The sequence below is a fragment of the Oculina patagonica genome, chromosome 4, assembly GCF_052425735.1.
Source record: "Oculina patagonica isolate OP01 chromosome 4, crgOcupat, whole genome shotgun sequence".
NCBI lineage: Eukaryota > Metazoa > Cnidaria > Anthozoa > Scleractinia > Oculinidae > Oculina > Oculina patagonica.
In genome coordinates, this window is record NC_135761.1 from 48,814,105 (window position 1) to 48,834,578 (window position 20,474).

Sequence of the window (20,474 nt, forward strand, 5' to 3'; positions counted from 1 at the left end):
CCGCTACCCCCGTACGTACGCACGGATTAGGCCTTGGGACGAGGAAGTTTCCCGCCCGTGGCTAAAGAAAAGGAGGGGAAATTACAAACAGCAAATAAAGCTCGCAGGGCAAGACAAAATATAGACAACAGGTAAAATTACTCAGCGACAGCACACAGCAAAACATCTGAGAGGTTTATTATTCAACTGCTCTATTTTGTTTGTCTTTTTTCATGTGTGAGTGTATCGAAACCTCGATGCGCCTTTACGCAAAAAAAAAAAATGCGGCTCTCGTTCAATCGCTACACAGTTAACTTTTAATTTAATTGGTCTCTGATCGCATTTTTCGTATCCGTAAAACGAGCAATTGACGTTATCTTCTATCGACTGGATGATGTGGACGTTTCAGTTAGATCGAAACGAAGTTATGATATGAAAACGCGGGAAAATTTGTTGCGTGGTGTTCACTGTGTAGTCTGAATGAAACCGCGAGTAAAAAGAGCGACAGAGAACTTTCTTACTCAATTTTTCTCCCACGATGTCCTCAAAATTAAAGTCATTGCCAACGAGACAGCCGAGCCAAGAGGTGAGGCTGTCGAGGCGGCAGAATCATAGAGCCATGTGCGTATGAGTGTATAGGCAGAGAAAATCTTAAGTTCTGCGTAAGGGACTTTTTTTTTGACCATATTTGGGTGTAAGTAAACCCCATATTTGGGTTGTATTGTTCTTCCCAACTGGTTCCGAGTCTCCCTTTACCGATAAATACACCTTTAGGGAATTATAAATCGAAAGAGAATACCCTACAGAATATTCGACGGCCGAAAAAATAAACATCAAGGTCTTCAAAGCGATGAAATAATATTTTGACTTTGGAGTCCTTTGATTTACGATCGAAGAGAGACATGAAAATCAAAAGCGGACTGTTGACTTCAAATAGAGTTTTTTTGACTTATGAGAATGCTGAATGCTGTGACATTTTAACGTTGAAAAGAATATAAAGATTTGTCAAGAGTTATCAATCTGTCAAACCCATAGCCTGCGTAGCAGACATCTGTGTACGTTTTTTTAGTGTGTTCAAAAGAGTGCGCGATCGCGAGAATACGCGCGCTGGAAACTACGGCGCCTGCTACGCAGGTTATCAAGCCTGTGTCATTTATGAACACCAGAGAAATAGCACTACCTAAAATACAATTTACCATATCAGTGGTCATTTTAAATATAGTTCTATCAAAAACCATTCAATATCTGTTCTTATGAACAAACATGAGTATTTCGCTCGTTGGCACTTACCGATAGGTACAACTAGTTTATATTCCGTGAAATTGTGGAAAACGAAAATGGTTTACGAGGAGGCCCGAAATAATTGCGAATGATATTCCTTGTGCAAGTCCAGTTTGCTTGTTTCTGTTGTTTGCTGTTGAATATGCGTCCTTTATCATCAAGGATACAATAAGCTTAACTTTAGCAAATGATTGTGTTAAAACGAAGCTAACCACTGCATAGATCAAGTCCGCTGAAGAAAGAGACAGGACCCTGATGCAAGCTAACAACCTGTACTAAATTGCTGAGCCTGTTTTTACTTTCTGAACGCAGTTTCGATAGATTCCGTGTAGGCAAGGTTTGTTTTTCCCTTTTACGTCATTTTTAAATAAATGGGAAGCTCGGCTTTTAGGCTTGCCTGAATGTATATATTACATTATCCTTTTCATCCGGAGTACTGAAATGTCAATCCAACCAAAAAAGTGGTAGGGCTATAGCCATACCAGCCCATCCCCCTCCGCGGTCCCTGACCAAGGTCGAAATAGCCATCTTCACCGATCTTACACAAGTACACCGTGCACCTCTGACATACACGGAGAAATGTTTATTAGCTGATCACGCACTGCTACGTACACTGTTTAAACCTTGACGTTCCATTAGTAGCTATTAGTGGGTTTATCCTGGGGAACTGAATGACTCTATAATGACTATAATAACCAAGGGTTTTGCCTGAGTTAATTATAGCAGGGGCAGATCCAGGATTTTTCATAGGAGGGGACGCACCACTAAGGAATGGCTTTACTGACTTTTAATAGTTATAATAGTTGTATTAGAAAGCCGCAGGTCTTCTGAGGGGGTGGGGGGTGCGCAACCCGGCACCCTCCCTCTGGATCCGCTCCTGTTTAGTTGCTCTTGGTCAAATAACCTCTAAATCCATCTCCACACGAGGCAATTTTCTTTGTAACTTGCAACGTAACGATGGAGACTGAAAATATTGCAAATTGTAGAGCACATGTCACACGTTAGCAACTTTTTTTGCAATTTACAAACACGCACGGAGGAAATTATCGTTTGAAATCTCCCGCGAGTGAAGGACGCGCCCTGATTGGCTCGTTTTACCAAAATTGCGTCGCAAGTTGCGATTGACATGTCCGGCACGCAGCAACAGCTTGTCACGCAACGTTGTGAAAAGTAGAGGATAGTTCTACTTTTTTGCAAGAATGTGGTGTTATGCGTTACATTGTTTTAGCAACTGATAATGGAACGTTCGTTGCGTTACAAGTTGAGGGGAAAATGTCTCGTGCAACGTGGCAAGGTGGCCTCGTGTAACCACGTCGCCTGGTGAATGGTTAATTAGCCGATCTTGCACTGCACGTGCACTTTCCTCCAAAACTCGACTTTTCATTGGTAGGCTCACCAGGGGAGCTTAACGACCAATGGTTTTACTTGAAAAGTATCATTGTAACTTACCTCAGTAGATTTTCTCAAAGTAAAATTGGTTACATGGCATGCGGAAAACTTAGGGCCTGTTTACATGATTGCGGAATGACTTTCATTCCGGAACGAGTTCTTTCCGGAATGAAGTTCCTTCTGCATTCACATGACAGAGTCGACTTGCTCAACCAAAGGCGTTTTCACGTGCGTGGCTTTTGCGTGAGATCAAAAACAAAGATGGCGCAGGTTTCGCGCAAACATGTTTTTGTGCCTATTAATGGCCACATTAGCAATTTTGAACGAGCAATTTGACAATAGGGCTGCTTCTTTGGGCTAAATAGGAATTACTATTACGTTTTTTTTTTTGCTCTGAGTTCAAACTGTGGCCTCCATATAACGTTTCATGAGATGTTCTCGGAACATCTCGGAACGAAATTCGTTTGATGTTTACATGATACCAGAACGAAATGTCATTCCAGAATTTCATTCCGGAATGAAAACCTGAATGAACTCATTCCGGAATGACTTGACTTTCGTCTCGGTATCATGTAACTGAGATACAGAGAAATTTATGGGGATGGAATGAACTTGTTCCGGATGAAAGTCATTCAGGAATCATGTAACGGGCCCTTACAAGGAAACCTTGTACTATTGTTTGTGACCATATATTATTAACAAGGAGCTTGCAGAGCTTAGAACTAACTGCCAAGTATAAGCACTGAACTCATAGTTAAAATTAGCCTAAATTTCAGACGTCTCTCTCTGGTCGCTTACTCCCGAGAAGAGACGTCTGAACAAAATAGCCGCAAATGCCGTCCGGTGACGTCACTACCCGAAAACCGGGTAGTGATTTTGATTGGTTGATTTAAAAATCATTCGCATAATTATGTGTAATTATGAGGAAATTTTAACGGGAAGAGTAATTTCAAAATGCCTGCAAAGAGGTCACCTTCCGATCGAAAAATTAATTTATTTCATTTGAATCTAACTGTTTCAGTTAGATTTCAATCAATTTGGAAAGCCGGTAGGTTTTAAGTTAGCGGGTGTTGATGCTCCGACATGAAATGATTTTCCAAATTAAATTTTCATCTTTTGACAACAAGCCGCTCGACGCTTATGTATGGTTGCCCAGCATTATCATAGTAAAATATGTTAGGTCTTGCAAAGGAAAGAGTAAGAAATGCGAAGAAACGAAGAATAGGTCGTTTTCACTGTCACGCCACTGTCACGCCGCGAAAAAATAAATCCAACACTATTAAGTAAAAAAAAATCAAGAATATTACAGGTTGTAGAAAACTACCAAATAAACTTTTTGTCCAAGTCTCAGGTCAGTATGTTGTTCCGTATTCGAGTTATCCGTCAAAATGTTTCACGCAAATTTAGAGAGCACAGTATGGAAAAGCCATGCTACAAAAAGCGGTCAGATCACCCTCGTGAACTAGTAAACATTCACATAAACACTTCTAGCAAAACCTCAACCGTTCAGATTGTTAAAAATCGCAAGATAAGGCATTTTTTAAAGAGAACGTGACAGTCTTCTGGCGGCCATCTTGGATCTCGTGTGACGTGAAACTCCGAAATTCAAAATGCTCTATCTTAAAAGACGTCGATTGCTATCGAGCTAAAAACCTTCAAAATGATATATACTAAGGAAGGATAACAACTAAGGGGTCTTGCGATTCTGGATTTTAGAATTTTGATGACGAAAACCAAGAATAAAAGCAATCAAAATGGAAAAAAAAAATGAAAAAAGTATAATTTATATTAGTATAATTAATATACATTGTAATTAAAAAACAATTAATTTAAAATTATATAATCGAAAAAAAGAGGAAAAAACATTTAAAAACATTGAAAATCAACATTAAAAATCAACATTGGAAATCAACATTAAAAATAGACATTGAAAATCAGCATTGGAAATAAACATAGGAAAAACGTCATTTCCACGTAGCCTATCGTTATCATAGACCAGGATGCTTTGTACGCATATTCAACATATTTCATCCATAAGAGAGCACCAGAGGTCATTAGAAACTCCTGCCAGTGTTACACCAGGGTTGTCTGGACTTTACTTGATATGTGCAGTAGGTGTTTACCAGCGTGTACATATTGTGAGCACGAGAGAGGAAAACGCAAAGGAAACAATTCATTGTTCATAAGCCAAAGCAGTGGCCCATCGTTCTCGTAGCCCGTGATGACTTTAATCAGCGGACTTAATAATAATAATAATAATAATAATAATAATAATAATAATAATAATAATAATAATAATAATGTTTTTTGGGCGCATTTAAAAAACTCAATGCGCTTACATTTCTATATTAAAAAATTAGCTAAAACTAATATAATGTTATAATTTTCTAAGACACTAAAAAATAAAATAAGTGAAACAACTAATCAAAAGAAAAAATTAAGGTTACATAAAACTAGGTTAGCCCAATAAAAATAGATCAACAATAAAATTTCCGAAACAAAAATGTTTTTAGTGCAGATTTAAAAGTCGAAAGAGATGGTGCATTTTTGAGAGAGTCCGGTAGGCTGTTCCATAGTATAGGTGCAGAGAAAGAGAAGGCACGTTCACCGTATGTCACAGAGTTCACAGTAGGGACAGTAAAAAGTAGTTTAGAAGATGAGCGTAAATTCCGTTGCGGGCGATATTGTTGTTGGAGGGGCGACAAGTAGGCCGGGCAGAGTCCATGAATAATTTTAAAAGTGATGAGTAGAAGTTTAAATATAACACGTGATTCAACAGGTAGCCAGTGTAGTTCTCGAAGGGCAGGTTTAATGTGTTCGAAGTGTTTAGTTCCAGTGAAAAAAAGTGCGGCAGTGTTTTGAATTCTTTGAAGTTTATCCATTTTCTGTTTTGGCAGACCATAAAGGATACTATTACAGTAGTCCAGGCGCGATATTACCAGTGCATTAACTAACAGCTTGAGATTTTCCTTGGTGAGGTATTTGCGAATGCGTCCTATGGACCTGATGGAGTTTGTTGCTTTCTTACATGTCTCTTTAGCCAGCACGCTTCAGCGGAGCTTGAGATCGACTATCCACAATATGCGTGTAGTCTTCCAAACGCTGAGTGGAAGGATGGCTCACCGGCTTTGGCGTAAAATATGTAGACTACGAAACGCAAAATGGTCAACAGACTTGCGCGTGAAAGATTTCAAATTTATATTTGATCGTGTGGTGCCAACATAACGCAACGAACAAGGGAGGTTAAAAAACCTTAAACATCGAGCTAAAAAGACAATACAAAATATCACGACAAACTATGATGACATCACCAGAGGTGAGTATATATTAGTTACCCAGTATTTATCTGTCGATTATTGCTATAACACACAACTTCTCTGTTGATTTGTACTCGCTACATTGCACCTTTTATGTTTTACAGAGGCAGGAGTCAATAAGCAAGGAGTACTTTTTCATTTAAAAGTGAGTAAGAGGATGAAATAAATCGCGAGCAGTTAGAAGTTCCTCGACACCAGTTTTGTCATTTTACTTCTATATTCTTACCACTGACAAATTCCCAGATCACGTGATAGAACAGCCTTGAACAGGTCTTCTCCTTGCAGACTTTACCTTTAAGAATCCTTTGAAGAGTCTCGCAGAACAAGCATTATATCCACCCAAAGCACCTATGACCCGTTCCGTAGACTTAGAAACAAGCCTAGGCAAGATTGTTTTCTTGTGCCATTTGTCTTTTCCGCAGTCATAGCACTCAACGTCAAATGCTAGATAATGAGAAGTGAGTCCACGGCCTCCCTCCATTCCATCCAACATCCATTCAATCGGTTTAGTGAATCCACCTAGTACATACAGTGTACCGTCAACACACACCATACTGCCACTGTAGCGAGGAACTTTTAAACTTGCTATAAAGCACCATTCGTTTGTCATCTCATTGTACACTTCGCAGCTTTTTAGCAAGCTATGACCTGCACCGAACCCACCAGCGATGTAAACTTTTTCGTTTGTAGAGGCACCAAAAGCAGAACCTCTCGCCTCATGTATCACAGTTATCTCTTCCCATGTGTTGTTTTCAGTGTCAAATCTCGCCGCATCATTTAGCACTCTGCTCGTGCCGGCGACCCGATTATTCAGCCCGCCATATCCACCCACAACATAGATGTATTTGTTGAACGCCACCGCACACACATGACATTTATCAGCCAAAAACGAAAATGGTAATGATTGCCATGAATGTGATGTCGTGCTATATTTCACCAACTCGTACCCATTGTAGTTATCATCTTGTGTCGAAAAAACTACTAGAGCATAAATCTGGCCATTGGCTGCAAGAATGCATTGACCCGTTTCTGCGCGTTTATTTGTCTCAAAAAATACCGATCCGTTTGACCATTCCAATAAAGTCCATTTATTACAAAGAGGGTCATAGCGCTCTGCCTTGTGAAGACGACGCGTGATGGCATGAAGTTTCCCGTCATATGGTACAATGTTACACTCTTCTTCTATATTTTTTTCTGGTAATTGATACCACTTATCTTCATCAGGAAGATAACATGCTACGCTCTGGTTTCCATAAGCTAATAAAACATTTGACCCAAATATTTTCCTTGGTGATTTCGGCGATGGAGGATCAAAGTAAGTTGATCGATCAATCCAATTCATGGCCTGCGTCACGCGACTCATACATGAATCATTTTGCTGCACCAAATCATTGGTCACGAGTTCTTTCAGTAAAAAGTCACGCGACGCAAATATTAGTCGAACGTGACGAAAAAGCTCCTCAAATTTTCCTTTTCTCATCTCACGCTCTTTTGCTATCCATCCAAGGATAATATTAAAAACATCTTCTTCCGCGTTAATGACAATTTCATCACTTGAAATCCATTCTTCGACTTCCTGACTCGTCAAATTCAAAAACTCTTCTGATTTGGCCACAATGGCAAAGTTTGATTGTATAAATGTTTTGGCTCTGGCTGCAAGTTCCTCACACCGAAATTTTTCTGCAAAATAGTACGTGGAAATACAATTTAAAGTGGCAATGCTGCGCTCTAGAAATCTCCCGGCAACTGCCTTCAGGTTCGGAAGAAATAAATAATCTCCTGCCATGATCAGCTCTTTAGAACGTTCTTCGCTCAATATCTGAACATCACCAGTGTAAATAAACCCCAGGATTTCTTTCAAGAGCAATTGAGTCAACTTTTCCAGACACACGATTCCTTCTTTGTTCTCTTTCATGTCACTTTCCAGCAGCTTTTCAAAGAAAGGACTCGCTTCTGACAAAACACGTCTGTGAGCCTTGAACTCTTTTCCATCTTTGGCGAGTAATGTAATGTCGAATGGACCCAATGGATGAACTTCCTGATGTTCCATGTGAAGTAGTTTGTTGATTACTCCTCTCAGCACTGATCAGTTTACGTATTCTTGCCTGAAAGATAAAAAAAAATTATTGTGCCAGATTTTTTACATTTGTTAAATTGTCTTTACGGGGATGACTAGCTGAACCGCTTGGCAAACGGGAGGCACCAGGACTCTATAAAACTGCTCCGGCAAACTTTTGAAAACCAGTTCTTCTCCTGCAACTACAGCTGAACTCTGGACAACTGTGCACAACTGAATTCTAGCGAACTAGCAGCCCTTCTAATATAGCTGTAAAATATGGACATGTTTGGGTTCAAAGCTCGGCGACCTTGGAAAACCAGAGATATCCCCAAGACTTACTCAAGAAAGCAAATATAAACAGACCTACTCGAAGAACCAACGTATAGCGAGAACAACCAATAACAAAACAGGACGAACTAAAACTAGACCAAAACAGCCTAAACAGGAACCTTTACGGAGGTCCCAACTCAAGATCAGTAGATAATTCCTAGTTCATGCAACCGTGGGAACGACCCCTTCAAATACAAACAATAGATAAGATAACCAACACAACCTAAACTTAGAAACTCCTAGTGTGAGCTAACCCTTGAATAACCTTGGCCAAACTTGAACAACAAAATAACCAAAGCTTCAAGGAACTAACCCAAACATGTCCACTGACGAAGATTACAGTGAAAGCGATAAGGGCCCTTAATAAAGATAAACAACCAAAAACATCGGTGTGGGCAATCAGGCCCTTACATCAAAAGACTTGCACGGAAACAACAAAAAAACAAATACTGACAAAGAATCAAAATAACTAAATTCTAAAATACAACTTTTGCTTTACAACACATGTTATAAAATGACTAACGGTCTTCCAAACAAGCGGAGAGCCTTTCATTCAACCATAGTGAAAGTGACTCACATACACAATCGGTTTTAGAGCGAGAAATTTTCATTATATCCTATTTCTTTTCACGGAACACGTCTTTAGTACGAGGACTATTAGAATGCCTTAACATATATATGAGTTCACTGTAATAGTATCGCATGGTTTCTTCTGGCTAGGTCCCTGAGGGTGGAGCTCCCATGTTAAAGTGACAGAGTTGCTTGTCGGAAACAAAAACAGAAAAGAGACAAATCTGGGCACGGCTTATGATATATTTGACAAATTCCAAGAAACCATTCCAAAACAAGTAAAAAACAAACAAGAAAAAGCTATACGGCGGCAATGTCTTTATCGTCATGGCGGCATTTTTTTAAAATTTCATTCCGTGCAACCCTTGGGCCATCCCAATAAAATGTTTCGTTTCCCATCGCCCGACCGACCCATTTTTTTCGAAAAGTAAAAAAAAAAAACTCCAGATTCAGTAGTCAAAGAAGCAAGCACTTTAATTTACAAGCACACGATCTTGTTTTATTAACAAAAATTGGTATGCTGTGGTCCTTGTCTTTAATTAACATTGATACTACATTTTTTTAATTGAAAAGGTCAATTGCCTTCCATATAGGCTTTTTTCGATATAAATCTGATAAATAGTCCAAAAGCAATCTGAAACGAGCAATATTTTGCTTGGAAAGTGATATTGGGATTTTTTGCTTAACCCTTTTACTCCTAAACGCGCATTCAGGCGCTATTTGGAGGTGCAGTCATTGATTCACTTGTGACATCATCAATTAGCATGTCAGTGGAATTTCATGATAAGAATCTGATAGAGCTTGGATCGACCTTTTTACAGGACTGTTCATTTTGAATATCAGTTGCATTCTGACAGAGCTAATCAAAGAAAAACAAAATCCATTTTTGGTGCAAAATCGTTGCTTAAACAGGCCAGTACACCTGTAATTGGTCAAGGTCCCCTTTTCAGGGTTTTCCAATGCCAAAAGATAGGATATGAAGAGTAGAAAGTAACGAGAATAATAAAGCGAAAAAACGGAAGCAAAAGGGGCAAAAAAAATTGGCTTATGCGCATGCACCAAAGTAAAATATTGTACATTTTTACACAGAATCTTTATCAAAATTTTCCGGAAGTGTAAAAAGTGCTTCTTTAGCAAAGTGGAGGTAAATTCAAAACCATAGCACCAAAATTTCAGTTTAGCGGCTAAAAAAACGCGCTTTTGGGGGAAAATTTGGGAGTCAAAGGGTTAAAGACTGTTAAGAAATAACGAAGTCAACGAACGAAAAGACCACGTTTTCGAAATGACTTTGTAACCAGGCTTTCTTATTTATACTAACGTCAATGCCTATGTGGGACGATTAAATGCAGAGGGCCACACAACGTTAGGAAGACTATGGCACAATTGTTGTCGGATCTCACGTAGCTTGGAGATGCATGTACTAGAACTCACTCGAGGTGTATAAAACAGTAATTTTAAATGCACGGCTAGTACGACGACACTTGTGTTGGACAATTTATTTGGCCGATATTTCGACTAGTAAACTAGTCTTCTACAGGGCCAGAGCTGGAGTGAGATAAAACTTAACGGCTCCTAAAATAGCTAGTCGAAATATCGGCCAAATAAATTGTCCAACACAAGTGTCGTCGTACTAGCCGTGCATTTAAAATTACTGTCAATGTCTAGTTTACACGTACTTTCCGTACTTATGGATAGAGCTGAAAAGTTGACAAGTTTAGATAGAATTATCGTCCAGGAGTCGCTTTAGTGAAAGATTTTCAATGCTTGATTTATTTGTGCGTAGTGACACATAACCAGATAAAATCGTCGACTTTTTAAAAGTAAAACTACGTGCTAAATTCGTAAATGGTAGTAAATCAATTCATTTTATCGTTTAATCCATTCGCGACAAAGAAGTTGTTGCTTTCTTTCGTGCCTTGAGCTAGCTTCCTTCAGGTCAAAGTACAGAAAATCATTTCAGTTCTTATTTCATGACTTTATTGACCAAACTTGCTCGTTCAGGATGTCGGGATATTAGCCTAGTTCTTTTTTTTGCGGGTTAATGGACCTAGACCTCGTCTCAACATCTTGACTTGAATAGTAAATATTTTGGATGTCAAGACAGCAAATGGATTGCTCAACTCAAATTAAACAATAAAAAAAAGTTACACTGTAATCCTTAAAGTGCCTTTTCGGCTGGCTATTTTGTTGTTTTATAGCTGCCATGTGCTTCTTAAAGGACGAAGGGTAACCCGAATAGGTTCATTGTGGCCAATACTTTAGACAACAAATGAAGAACTTGGTAAATAAACTGTAATATTTTGGTATAAGCTATACCTTCATCAGACTAAGAAAATTTACATACAAGGTTGGTCTTAAATACTGTGGATAACGAGACGAAACAAAAAAGTTCACTCAAGAGAATAGACAAAGTTCTCTGCTGGAATTCAGTCTATTGTCGAGGGAAGGTGCTTGGCGCTTGATGTAATATGCCTCTTTCTTGCTGGATTTTGCACCTCGGCGGCACTAACAAGCTTTCACGTATTCTGTGAATTGATCTCACTCCCAGAATCCAACATTTTCATTTCAAATAAAGGATTATAATTAGGTTTTAGTTAGGTGCCCACAATTTGTGGGGGAACTTTTTCCCTTCAGGATTCAAATCAAGTTCGAACACTCCTCAGCTGAAATTTTTCTCGTAAAAATAAATATAATTCGCTGATATTTTGAAAAGGTAATGTTACAACGCGAGTAGAGTCGCTTTGACCTTCCCTAAATAAGTCGAGAAAGACGAAAAACAACACGTCCCTTTCTCTTCCCGATTTTTCTAGGAAGATCGAAGGGAACTCTGCTCGCAGAGTATGTTCGTACCGAAATCACATTCATTTAAATAACATCATTAATTTGTTATTCACACATCATGTATGTTTCTTGTTCATGGACTTGAAATTTACATTCAATTGACGAGTTTCGTGCCCGAGTTACTGGCGTATAACCAGCTTCGATTTCAATGAAGTTGTAAGATTTGTTCGTAGTTATAGGTGACTCACGAAACAAGAGTTAGGTCAAAACAAAAGTGAATACACTTATTGTTTACGACCACAGATCGGAGGAAGAAAACATGTATCAGCAATAAAACAACAGCAGATGAAGTAGAAATTAGATTAACCGACAATAGCTATCGAACAAACGAAATACTTATATAAGAACCCTTGAATGTTTAAAGTTTTAGATCTACTGAGAACATAGAAAGGCAAATGAAAACGAACAAACTGTCGCTATACTCACCAACTCGCCAGCTTCGGTGTGCTAGACAAATTTACATAAATATTAGTGCACAGGCAGTAAACACGCAAAGCAAGCAACGTCACGCGACGCTGTTGAAAGAGTTCCTCGTTACCAGGTCTTCTCGTTTTTACCGAATGGTAACGAGGTTTAGCGATCATTACCGAAGTCACGTGTTTCCCTTACTCGAACACTCACTAACTTACTCACTCCATTCTGATATAAAACTGCAAATAATTTATACATTTAACGGTAAACGCGCTGACAGAAAGGTTCTTTGAAACGCCATTCAGTACATGTCAATCAAAAACAAATTATTCTCCAACCTTGTCACATGGCAAGCGTAATAATAATTTATTATAATTTAAGCGTAACTGCATGTAGCTTATAGCTGCTATCAGTAATGTCTCTCTTCCTGCAGGGAACAAGGTTGAATTTTCACAAAACAAATCGAAAGAGGATCAGTTACACTTATCCTCTGGTGATAAAAGAGAATAGAATTCGCTGTACGGAACCTCAGAGCATACGCTATTAATGACCTATTCACGTAAGAACATTCAAAGGCAAATAAAGTGAGATTTTGACATTGCTGCTAGCAGCTATAATACATGCAGTTATGCTTACCATGTGACGTGTTTAAGTACACACGACATTCATGCTGCACGTTGTTGTTTCGCGTCACGTCGTCTCGTGTCACGTCATCCGTTTTTCATATTTTTGAGTCGAGCAGAAACGCGCATCTTTCTCTCAAATTTTATTCGCTGCTCAAAATAACGCTATACGTGCTGACAGAAAAGTTAACATATTCACAAAACAAATTTACCTTATGCTAATGCTTTCCCGAACCATCAATGGCACAAATTCTATGGAAAAATAAAACATTCAAAGGCAAATGAAGTGAGATTGTGTTACATTATTGGACGCGCATTTAAAAAAATGCTATCAATTACCCATTCACGCAACTCCCATGAGAAAAACAAAATATCCAAAGAGGCAAATGAAGTGAAATGTGACGTAATTTTTAAAATAAACGTTTCAGCTCACTGGAAAACACGTGTTCCACAGCTCGTTTTTGTTTCGCGTCACGTCATCTCGTTTCACGTCATCCGTTTTTCATCTTTTTGAGGCGAGCAGAAACACGAAGTGCTCAGGCACATCTTTCTTTTAAATTTCATCGGCTGCCCAAAAATAACGCTTGTCGCTGCCCGGTACATTACATATAATATACGTGCTGACAGAAAAGTAATTGAAAACGCAATTCAGCGCATCCAAGACAGTAAAAAAAAATATTCAAAGGTTACTTTATTTTGGTGGTCAAAAAAAAGAATTTGCGTTGCGAAGTCAGAGAGCACAAAGCATCAGTGAACCATTGAAGAAACTGACATGAAAAAGAAAATCAAAGGCAAATGAAGTGAAATGCAACGGCATTATTGAACGTTATTCGAAAAAAAAAAGCGAAGGACGGCACTTCACCGAATTACCATGAGGTTGCTCGATAAGCCTTTGTTTTACAAAGCGATGAGGCTTTCCACTTGCCTGAACCGGTCACGTCACGTCAAAATGGCTGCTCTGAGGCCCAACAACGGCTGCGAAGGAGTCTAGACGCAACGCTTTTCGGACTCGCTTTGGTCAAAATAAAGTTTGGCTCTTCGCACTTTTGCCGAGCGTTTTGTTTGGTATTTTGTTGTGTATTATTGAATTGTCAATTCTTGTGGTTACCGTTTTCCAGTAGTCAGTCTAGTCACAAGTAGCAGATCGCTTCATCGAATATTCAAATCATCTTTTTCCGCTTCCAAACAAACATCTTCTTATTTTATTGCGTGCGATTACTATTACGCTTGATTGCGCTGCTTTGGTTTTCTTTAATTTTCAGGAAAATATGAACATTTAAACTGCTAGCTATGAGGAGAAGTACATGTATCGATCAATCGTAGTATGGAAAGTCAGAAGATTCATCCACTGGGTCCATTCGACATTACATTACTTGCCAAAGATGGAAAAGAGTTCAAGGCTCACAGACGTGTTTTGTCAGAAGCGAGTCCTTTCTTTGAAAAGCTGCTGGAAAGTGACATGAAAGAAAACAGAGAGGGTGTTGTTCGTCTAGAAAAGTTGACTGAATTCCTCTTGAAAGAAATTCTGAGCTTTATTTACACTGGCGATGTTCAGATATTGAGCGAAGAAAGTTCTAAAGAGCTGATCATGGCTGGAGAATATCTATTTCTTCCAGAACTGAAGGCAATTGCCGGGATATTTCTAGAGCGCAGCATGACCACTTCAAATTGTATTTCAACGTATTACTTTGCGGAAACATATCGGTGTCAGGAACTTGCAGCCAGAGCCAAAACATTCATACAATCAAACTTTGTCATTGTGGCCAAATCAGTGGAGTTTTTGAATTTGACGAGTCATGAAGTCGAAGAATGGATTTCATGTGATGAAATTGTTATTAACGCGGAAGAAGATGTTTTTAAGATTATCCTTGGATGGATAGCAAAAGAGCGTGAGATGAGAAAAGGAAAATTTGAGGAGCTATTTCGTCACGTTCGACTAATATTTGCGTCGCGTGACTTTTTAGTGAAAGAACTCGTGACCAACGATCTCGTGCAGCAAAATGAGTCATGTATAAATCGCGTGACGCAGGCCAAGAGTTGGATTGATAGATCAACTAACTTCGATCCTCCATCGCCAAAATCACCAAGAAGAATATTTGAGTAAGATGTCTTAGTGGCGTATGAAAGGCGCGGTGAGAGCGTAGCATGTTATATTCCTGATGAAGATAAGTGGTATCAGCTACCTGAAGCGAAGTATCATCAAAAGGTGACATCTTGTGATGGTAAACTCTATGCCATTTCAGATGATCTCAGTGGTGCAGAGCGCTGTGAGCCCCTTTGTAACAATTGGGTTTCATTAGAATGGGCTGATGGATCCACAATGTTGGAGTTAGACAAATATCTAGACTCCTATATGCTTTTCGAGTATGGAGTATCTAGTATTCTTTGGGCCAATGGCGAGATGTTTGCTGTGGTGAGCGACATGCTTCTCCACTACCAACCGAAATTTTTGAAGTACAACTTGGAATCACACTCATGGAAAATTCTACCATTTTCTTTTTTGGTGGGAAAGCATGGAGTGTGTGGCGTTCAATAAATACATCTATGTTGTTGGTGGTTATGGAAGTAATTTATCGCAGCATTTTCAGCTCAATGATGCTGCAAGATTTGACACTGTAAGTAACACATGGGAAAAGATAGCTGCGATGCAAGAGGAGAGAAGTTATGCTTTTGGTACGGCTGCAAATGAGAAAATTTACATCGCTGGTGGGTTACGAACAGGCTCTAGTAAGCTAAAAAGCTGCGAAGTGTATAATGAGATGACAAACGAATGGTGCTTTATAGCAAGTTTAACAGTCCCTCGTGTCGATGGCAGTATGGTGTGTGTTGATGGTACACTGTATGTACTAGGTGGAACCACTTATCGTGACAAGCACCCTGTTGAATGCTATGACTATGAAAAAGACAAATGGCGAGTGAAAACAACTTTGTCTTCTAGTAAGAGCGATAAAGAGTATAAAGCTTGTTCTGCGAGACTCTTCAAAGCAGTCATCACTGGGAAACGACAAGCTTGTTCTGAAGAAGATAAGGCTTGTTCTGAAAGAGTCTTCACTGGGAAAAGACAGGTCAAAAAGTGTTGCAGCATCACGTGATCAAATGTTTGTGCAAACCGCTTAATCCACAATGTCAGACTAGTTGGTGCCGAAAAAATGAGGATTCGTAAGGAACTTTATCGCTGCCAATGAGGTAGCGTACGAAGTATAAAGAGCCATTTAAAGACTTTAATGGTTAAGTATTGTGAGATAATCCGAAGCATAAGCGCAAAACTGCCAGGATATTCACAATTGCGATAAGCATAAGCACAAAAAGACGTATGCAAGCGCAGTGCTTTTGAATTTTTGATAAGAATTGCATGATAGGAGTCACGCCTTACTAATTCTTGTGTTGGCGGTTGTGCTTATGGTACGTAGGTTCACATTCGTGAAATAAGCATCAACACAAGCACAAGCACAGGTACAAGAAATAAAGTTTCTTTTTCTTGCGCTCATCACACGACAGGTTCACACACGAGGTTTCTTATGCTAATCGCACAAGTGTGAACCATTCTTACATATGTTGCCCGGATATTGTTTCCTGGCTGTCTTATCAAAGCTCACCGGCTTATTCTATTGTTTTAGTTCACGAGCTTGAAATAAGCAACGAAAACGTCCTCTCAATTTCCCAGCCCGACGAGAGGCGAAGCCAAGCAATCGATCGAAAGAAGAGTTTCCAAGCATGCAGCGAACTGATTTGAATCCGTGACTTTTTCCAGCTCTTCTAGAATACGAAAGATATGTATGAATAATAAATAATCTTGAACTTCTTATTTTTTGTTGCTACATTTTTTATTATGATCTGCTGCTATTATGCCATCTGGCATAATGCCAAGGAATAACATATTGCTATCGAAGGAGAGAATGGAATGGTGCTTATAGCTTTAATCCTTACCGTGTCTAAATAAAGGTAATTTCTGACGCAGCGAAGGAGCCTGAAGCGACTGAGCGAAGTCAGCAGATTATAATCGGCAAGGGAATCGAGCCTCAAACATTTCTACCACAATGCATTGCGCTGAAGCCACAAATTCAACCACAATGCCTTGCGCGCCGTGTTTCTTGCCATGTGCTTTTCTACTCGGGTAGAAGGTAAGTTCAGCTTGATAAATGTTTGTTTTATAAAATATAATTTAACTATTAAGGCACCAACGCATACTAGTGCTTTAAAAGGCTCTGAAAAAGCTTTTGCGTAGTTTTGCCCGAATGTTTCACGAAAAAAAATCTTATTCTGTGGTTTGAATGTTCGAGTAAGCAAGCAAGACATCCCACCAAGATGGTGGCTTACGCACGTTTGTTGGATTTCTGTCCAACGCAAACTGCTGTCTATTTCTGACCAATTTTCTTCCTTTTCAAAACACAAACTGCTACTTATACAAGACGTAACACTGACCATCTTTGATGACAAGCTTTCAGTCCTCTATTCAATTTTATACAAACAACAGTCAGGTCAATACAAAGAGTTCAGCCAGCTGACTGAAAGCAGAGGGTCCTGAAGGGGGGGGGGGGGGTACAAAATCCCATTTCCCAGCCCAAATTTTGCCCAAATCCCATTTCCCAGCCAATCTTTTGTCCAAATCCCATTCCCAGTAGTAAAATTCCCAGTGCATGGAAAACCGGGCTTAAGCATAATATATTTGTTGTTTTGATTGTCCTAAATGTAGTCCACTCCCTGAACTCTCCCTTCGGTGAACCCAGGCACAGGGGTCGTTGAGCGAGTACAGAAATATTGACCTGCATGCGCATTCTCAGAAATCTGTCAGCCCCCCCCCCCCAAAAAAAAACAAACAAAAAAAAAAAAAAAACTGAGGAGGGGAAGCTGAAGAAACCAAACCTTTGGAAACCTTTGGGTTTAATATCTATTCATTACGGCTCTAGACAAAGGTTACCACAATTGTTCTTGCAGATGTCGAGCTAATTTGTTGCGTAGTTGAATTTCTCATTTTAGCGAACTATTTTTACCTTAGCGCACGCGTTGCATGTAAGAAACGCCATACGTCTCTGTGGTTTTTCATTGGTTTGTTTTAAGCATGCACATGCAAGTTATCCTAGACTGTCCCTTCTCGCACCTGGGTCGCAGAAGGAATAGTTCAGAGAATGGAGTATCCAAAATCATGTTCTGCTAGTTATATTAACACCAATGCTGTTGAGAACATTACTTTTCATTTGTTCGTTTGTCTTGTAGAGAATGGTAGAAATTTTCAGTAGCTTTAACTAAAGCTATTAAGTTTTTATCCCTTACTTACCACTACCCTGCAAAACTTACTATCACTTCTTTTAAATATTCCATTTGTGCCCATGCTCAGTCATAGCAGTTCCGCTGAGTAACTTAATCACTTACACGAAAATTGACACTTGATGGACACTCGTGCAGTGTAGTGGTTTTGTTTCAGAGTTAATTTTCAGCGTTTTAACTATTCTATGCCGGACTTTAAGAATATTATAGAGCGTAAAATATGCAGGTTTAGTCATGTACTGACATGCTTCCCATTCCCATTTTTTGTTTCCGAATCCCAGTCCCAGTTACCTAAATCCCATTTTCCCAGTAAAAAAAATAGGCAAATCCCAGTCAAAATAGGCAAATCCCAGTTCCCATTTTACCCCTTCTGGACCCTCAAAGCAGACCTGACAGAGATGCTTCTAAGTGTGAATGCAACCATAACTTACGCTAACAACAACCGAGTAGTAGCAGTCTTCTGAACTGTACATCCTGTCCATTATACACTGAACAAGATATTGAAATATTGCATTATCATCATGTACAAGGCATTAGTTTCAGTTACAGTCAGAGATTATGAACTTTAACGTCAAAAGAATCTAGTGCTTCTGCAATGCAGATGGACATTACTTAACATAACCTTCCAGTTTACATGCTGTTTAGTTCACATATTATTGTTCTTGTTTTTATTGTTCATTTTATATGAGTGGACCATTACAATGTGGGAAGAGTACATTTATTTCTAATGGCCAATCGCTTTGATATCCTTCTGCTAAAATAATTGTAATGCTATCTTCGTTATTACACTTTTGATCATGTACAAGGTATAAGTTTCAGTTACAATCAGAGATTATGAACTTTAACCCCAAAGGATCATTTGTTTAGTGCTTCGGCAATGCAGATGGACATTACTTGACATAACAATCCAGTTTACATGTTTAGTTCATATGTTGTTGTTCTCGTTTTTATTGTTCATTTTATACGAGTTGGGAAGAATACCCCTATTTGTAATGGCCAATCACTTATATATGATTCTTTTAGAATAGCTGTAATGTTATCTTTGTTAGGATTGTATTCGGGTTTTTACACATGTTCATGCTGAAACGTTTGTCTTGAAGTAAGGTTGATTCAGTTGCGTTGAACTTTAACTCATTATGTTCATTTACATTTTATGCATTTCTTTTACTCAAATAACCTCGTAAAACCAGTTCAGATCCCATTTCATTCAGCCAGTGCCAACTATCACACCTCTTAGGTACATTTGTCGGTTCGCCATACCTTCCTGCCTAAACCTAGAATAGTCCATTTTACAGTTGTGTGCTTGGTGACCTTGCCTTTGGGTGCAAGTGAAGCTGGAGCTGACCTTGCTTTGATACAAACTTTTCTGTCTTTTATTTACCTACTAGAAGATGGTTTTCCATGTTCTATAAGAAAATAATGCCCGCTAGAATTCCATCGCGCGTATACAGCGGCTATATTCTAAATGTTGCAGGGACGGCGGAGCCGGGGGGGGGGGGCTGGGGGGGCTTTAGCCCCCCCACTTTTACAGAAAAAATAAAGAGTTAATAAGAGAAGAGTCTCTTAAGCCCCCCCACTTCAAGTCACTAGTCAGCCCCCCCAGTTGGAAAAATGCTCCGCCGTCCATGTGTTGATAATGCATTTCACATGCTAACTAGGTAAATTTAATCAAAACAAGGTCAACTTCAGCCTCGCTTCCACTCAAAGACCACGTCACTAAGAAGACAACTGTAAAATGGTCTATTAGTTTGCTACTAAATTATATTATTGAAAATTAACCTGTGATTTGCTTTTACCCAGTTCTTTGCCCGGTTACTCAAAGGAGGGTTAGCACTAAACCAAAGTTAATGGTTTTGTTCACAGTCCAATAGACCATTTTACAGTTGCCTGCTTAGTTACCTGGCCTTTGAATGGAAGTGAGGCTGAAGGTGACCTTGCATTGTTACAAACCTCTCTGCTTTATCATGTAAATGCAAACTAGTTAGCATCAAAACAACATGATTTACACAACAAAAGCAGTGAGGTCTGTATCAATACAAGGTCACCTTCAGCCTCACTTTCATTCAAAGGCCAGGTAACTAAGCAGGCAACTGTAAAATGGTCTATTAACCCACTTTAGAGCAATTAGACCATAGCAACTACATAGAAGAAACGTTTGTTACCCTGACAACCCCTTTCACATGCAATTAAAAGATGCTGCACAGCACAGCCCTCGTGATATCTAAAAGGCAAAATTGCACGTCAGCATTCACTACTGATAGGTATACTGGTTTATTTTATGTAACAATAGATAGCAGACACTTTCTTATTTGTAGACTAAGTAAAATACCTATCATTTAAATTTGATATCTTAACAATCAACTAGTTTAAATGATCATAATAAAAGAAAATAAAAAAATCTCGGTTTCT

The 20,474-nt window shown here is 39.1% G+C and overlaps 1 protein-coding gene and 1 pseudogene across 1 annotated transcript; one reads left to right on the top strand and one right to left on the bottom strand.

The window, feature by feature from the left end:
• Nucleotides 1–4,406: 4,406 nt before the first annotated feature.
• LOC144650362 (kelch-like protein 25) lies at nucleotides 4,407–12,665 on the bottom strand. Its single transcript, XM_078510019.1, has 2 exons — nucleotides 12,193–12,665; nucleotides 4,407–8,071 (listed from the first exon to the last, which is right to left on the bottom strand). The coding sequence occupies exon 2, from the start codon at nucleotides 8,014–8,016 to the stop codon at nucleotides 6,211–6,213; it is 1,806 nt and encodes a 601-aa protein (XP_078366145.1). The 5' UTR covers nucleotides 8,017–8,071; nucleotides 12,193–12,665; the 3' UTR covers nucleotides 4,407–6,210.
• A 1,420-nt stretch (nucleotides 12,666–14,085) lies between these two features.
• Nucleotides 14,086–16,603, top strand: LOC144652548 (kelch-like protein 40; annotated as a pseudogene).
• Nucleotides 16,604–20,474: the final 3,871 nt, after the last annotated feature.

Excerpts from the sequence above, each read along its gene's own strand:
- LOC144650362 (XM_078510019.1), bottom strand. The coding sequence starts at position 8,016 with ATGGAACATCAGGAAGTTCATCCATTGGGTCCATTCGACATTACATTA.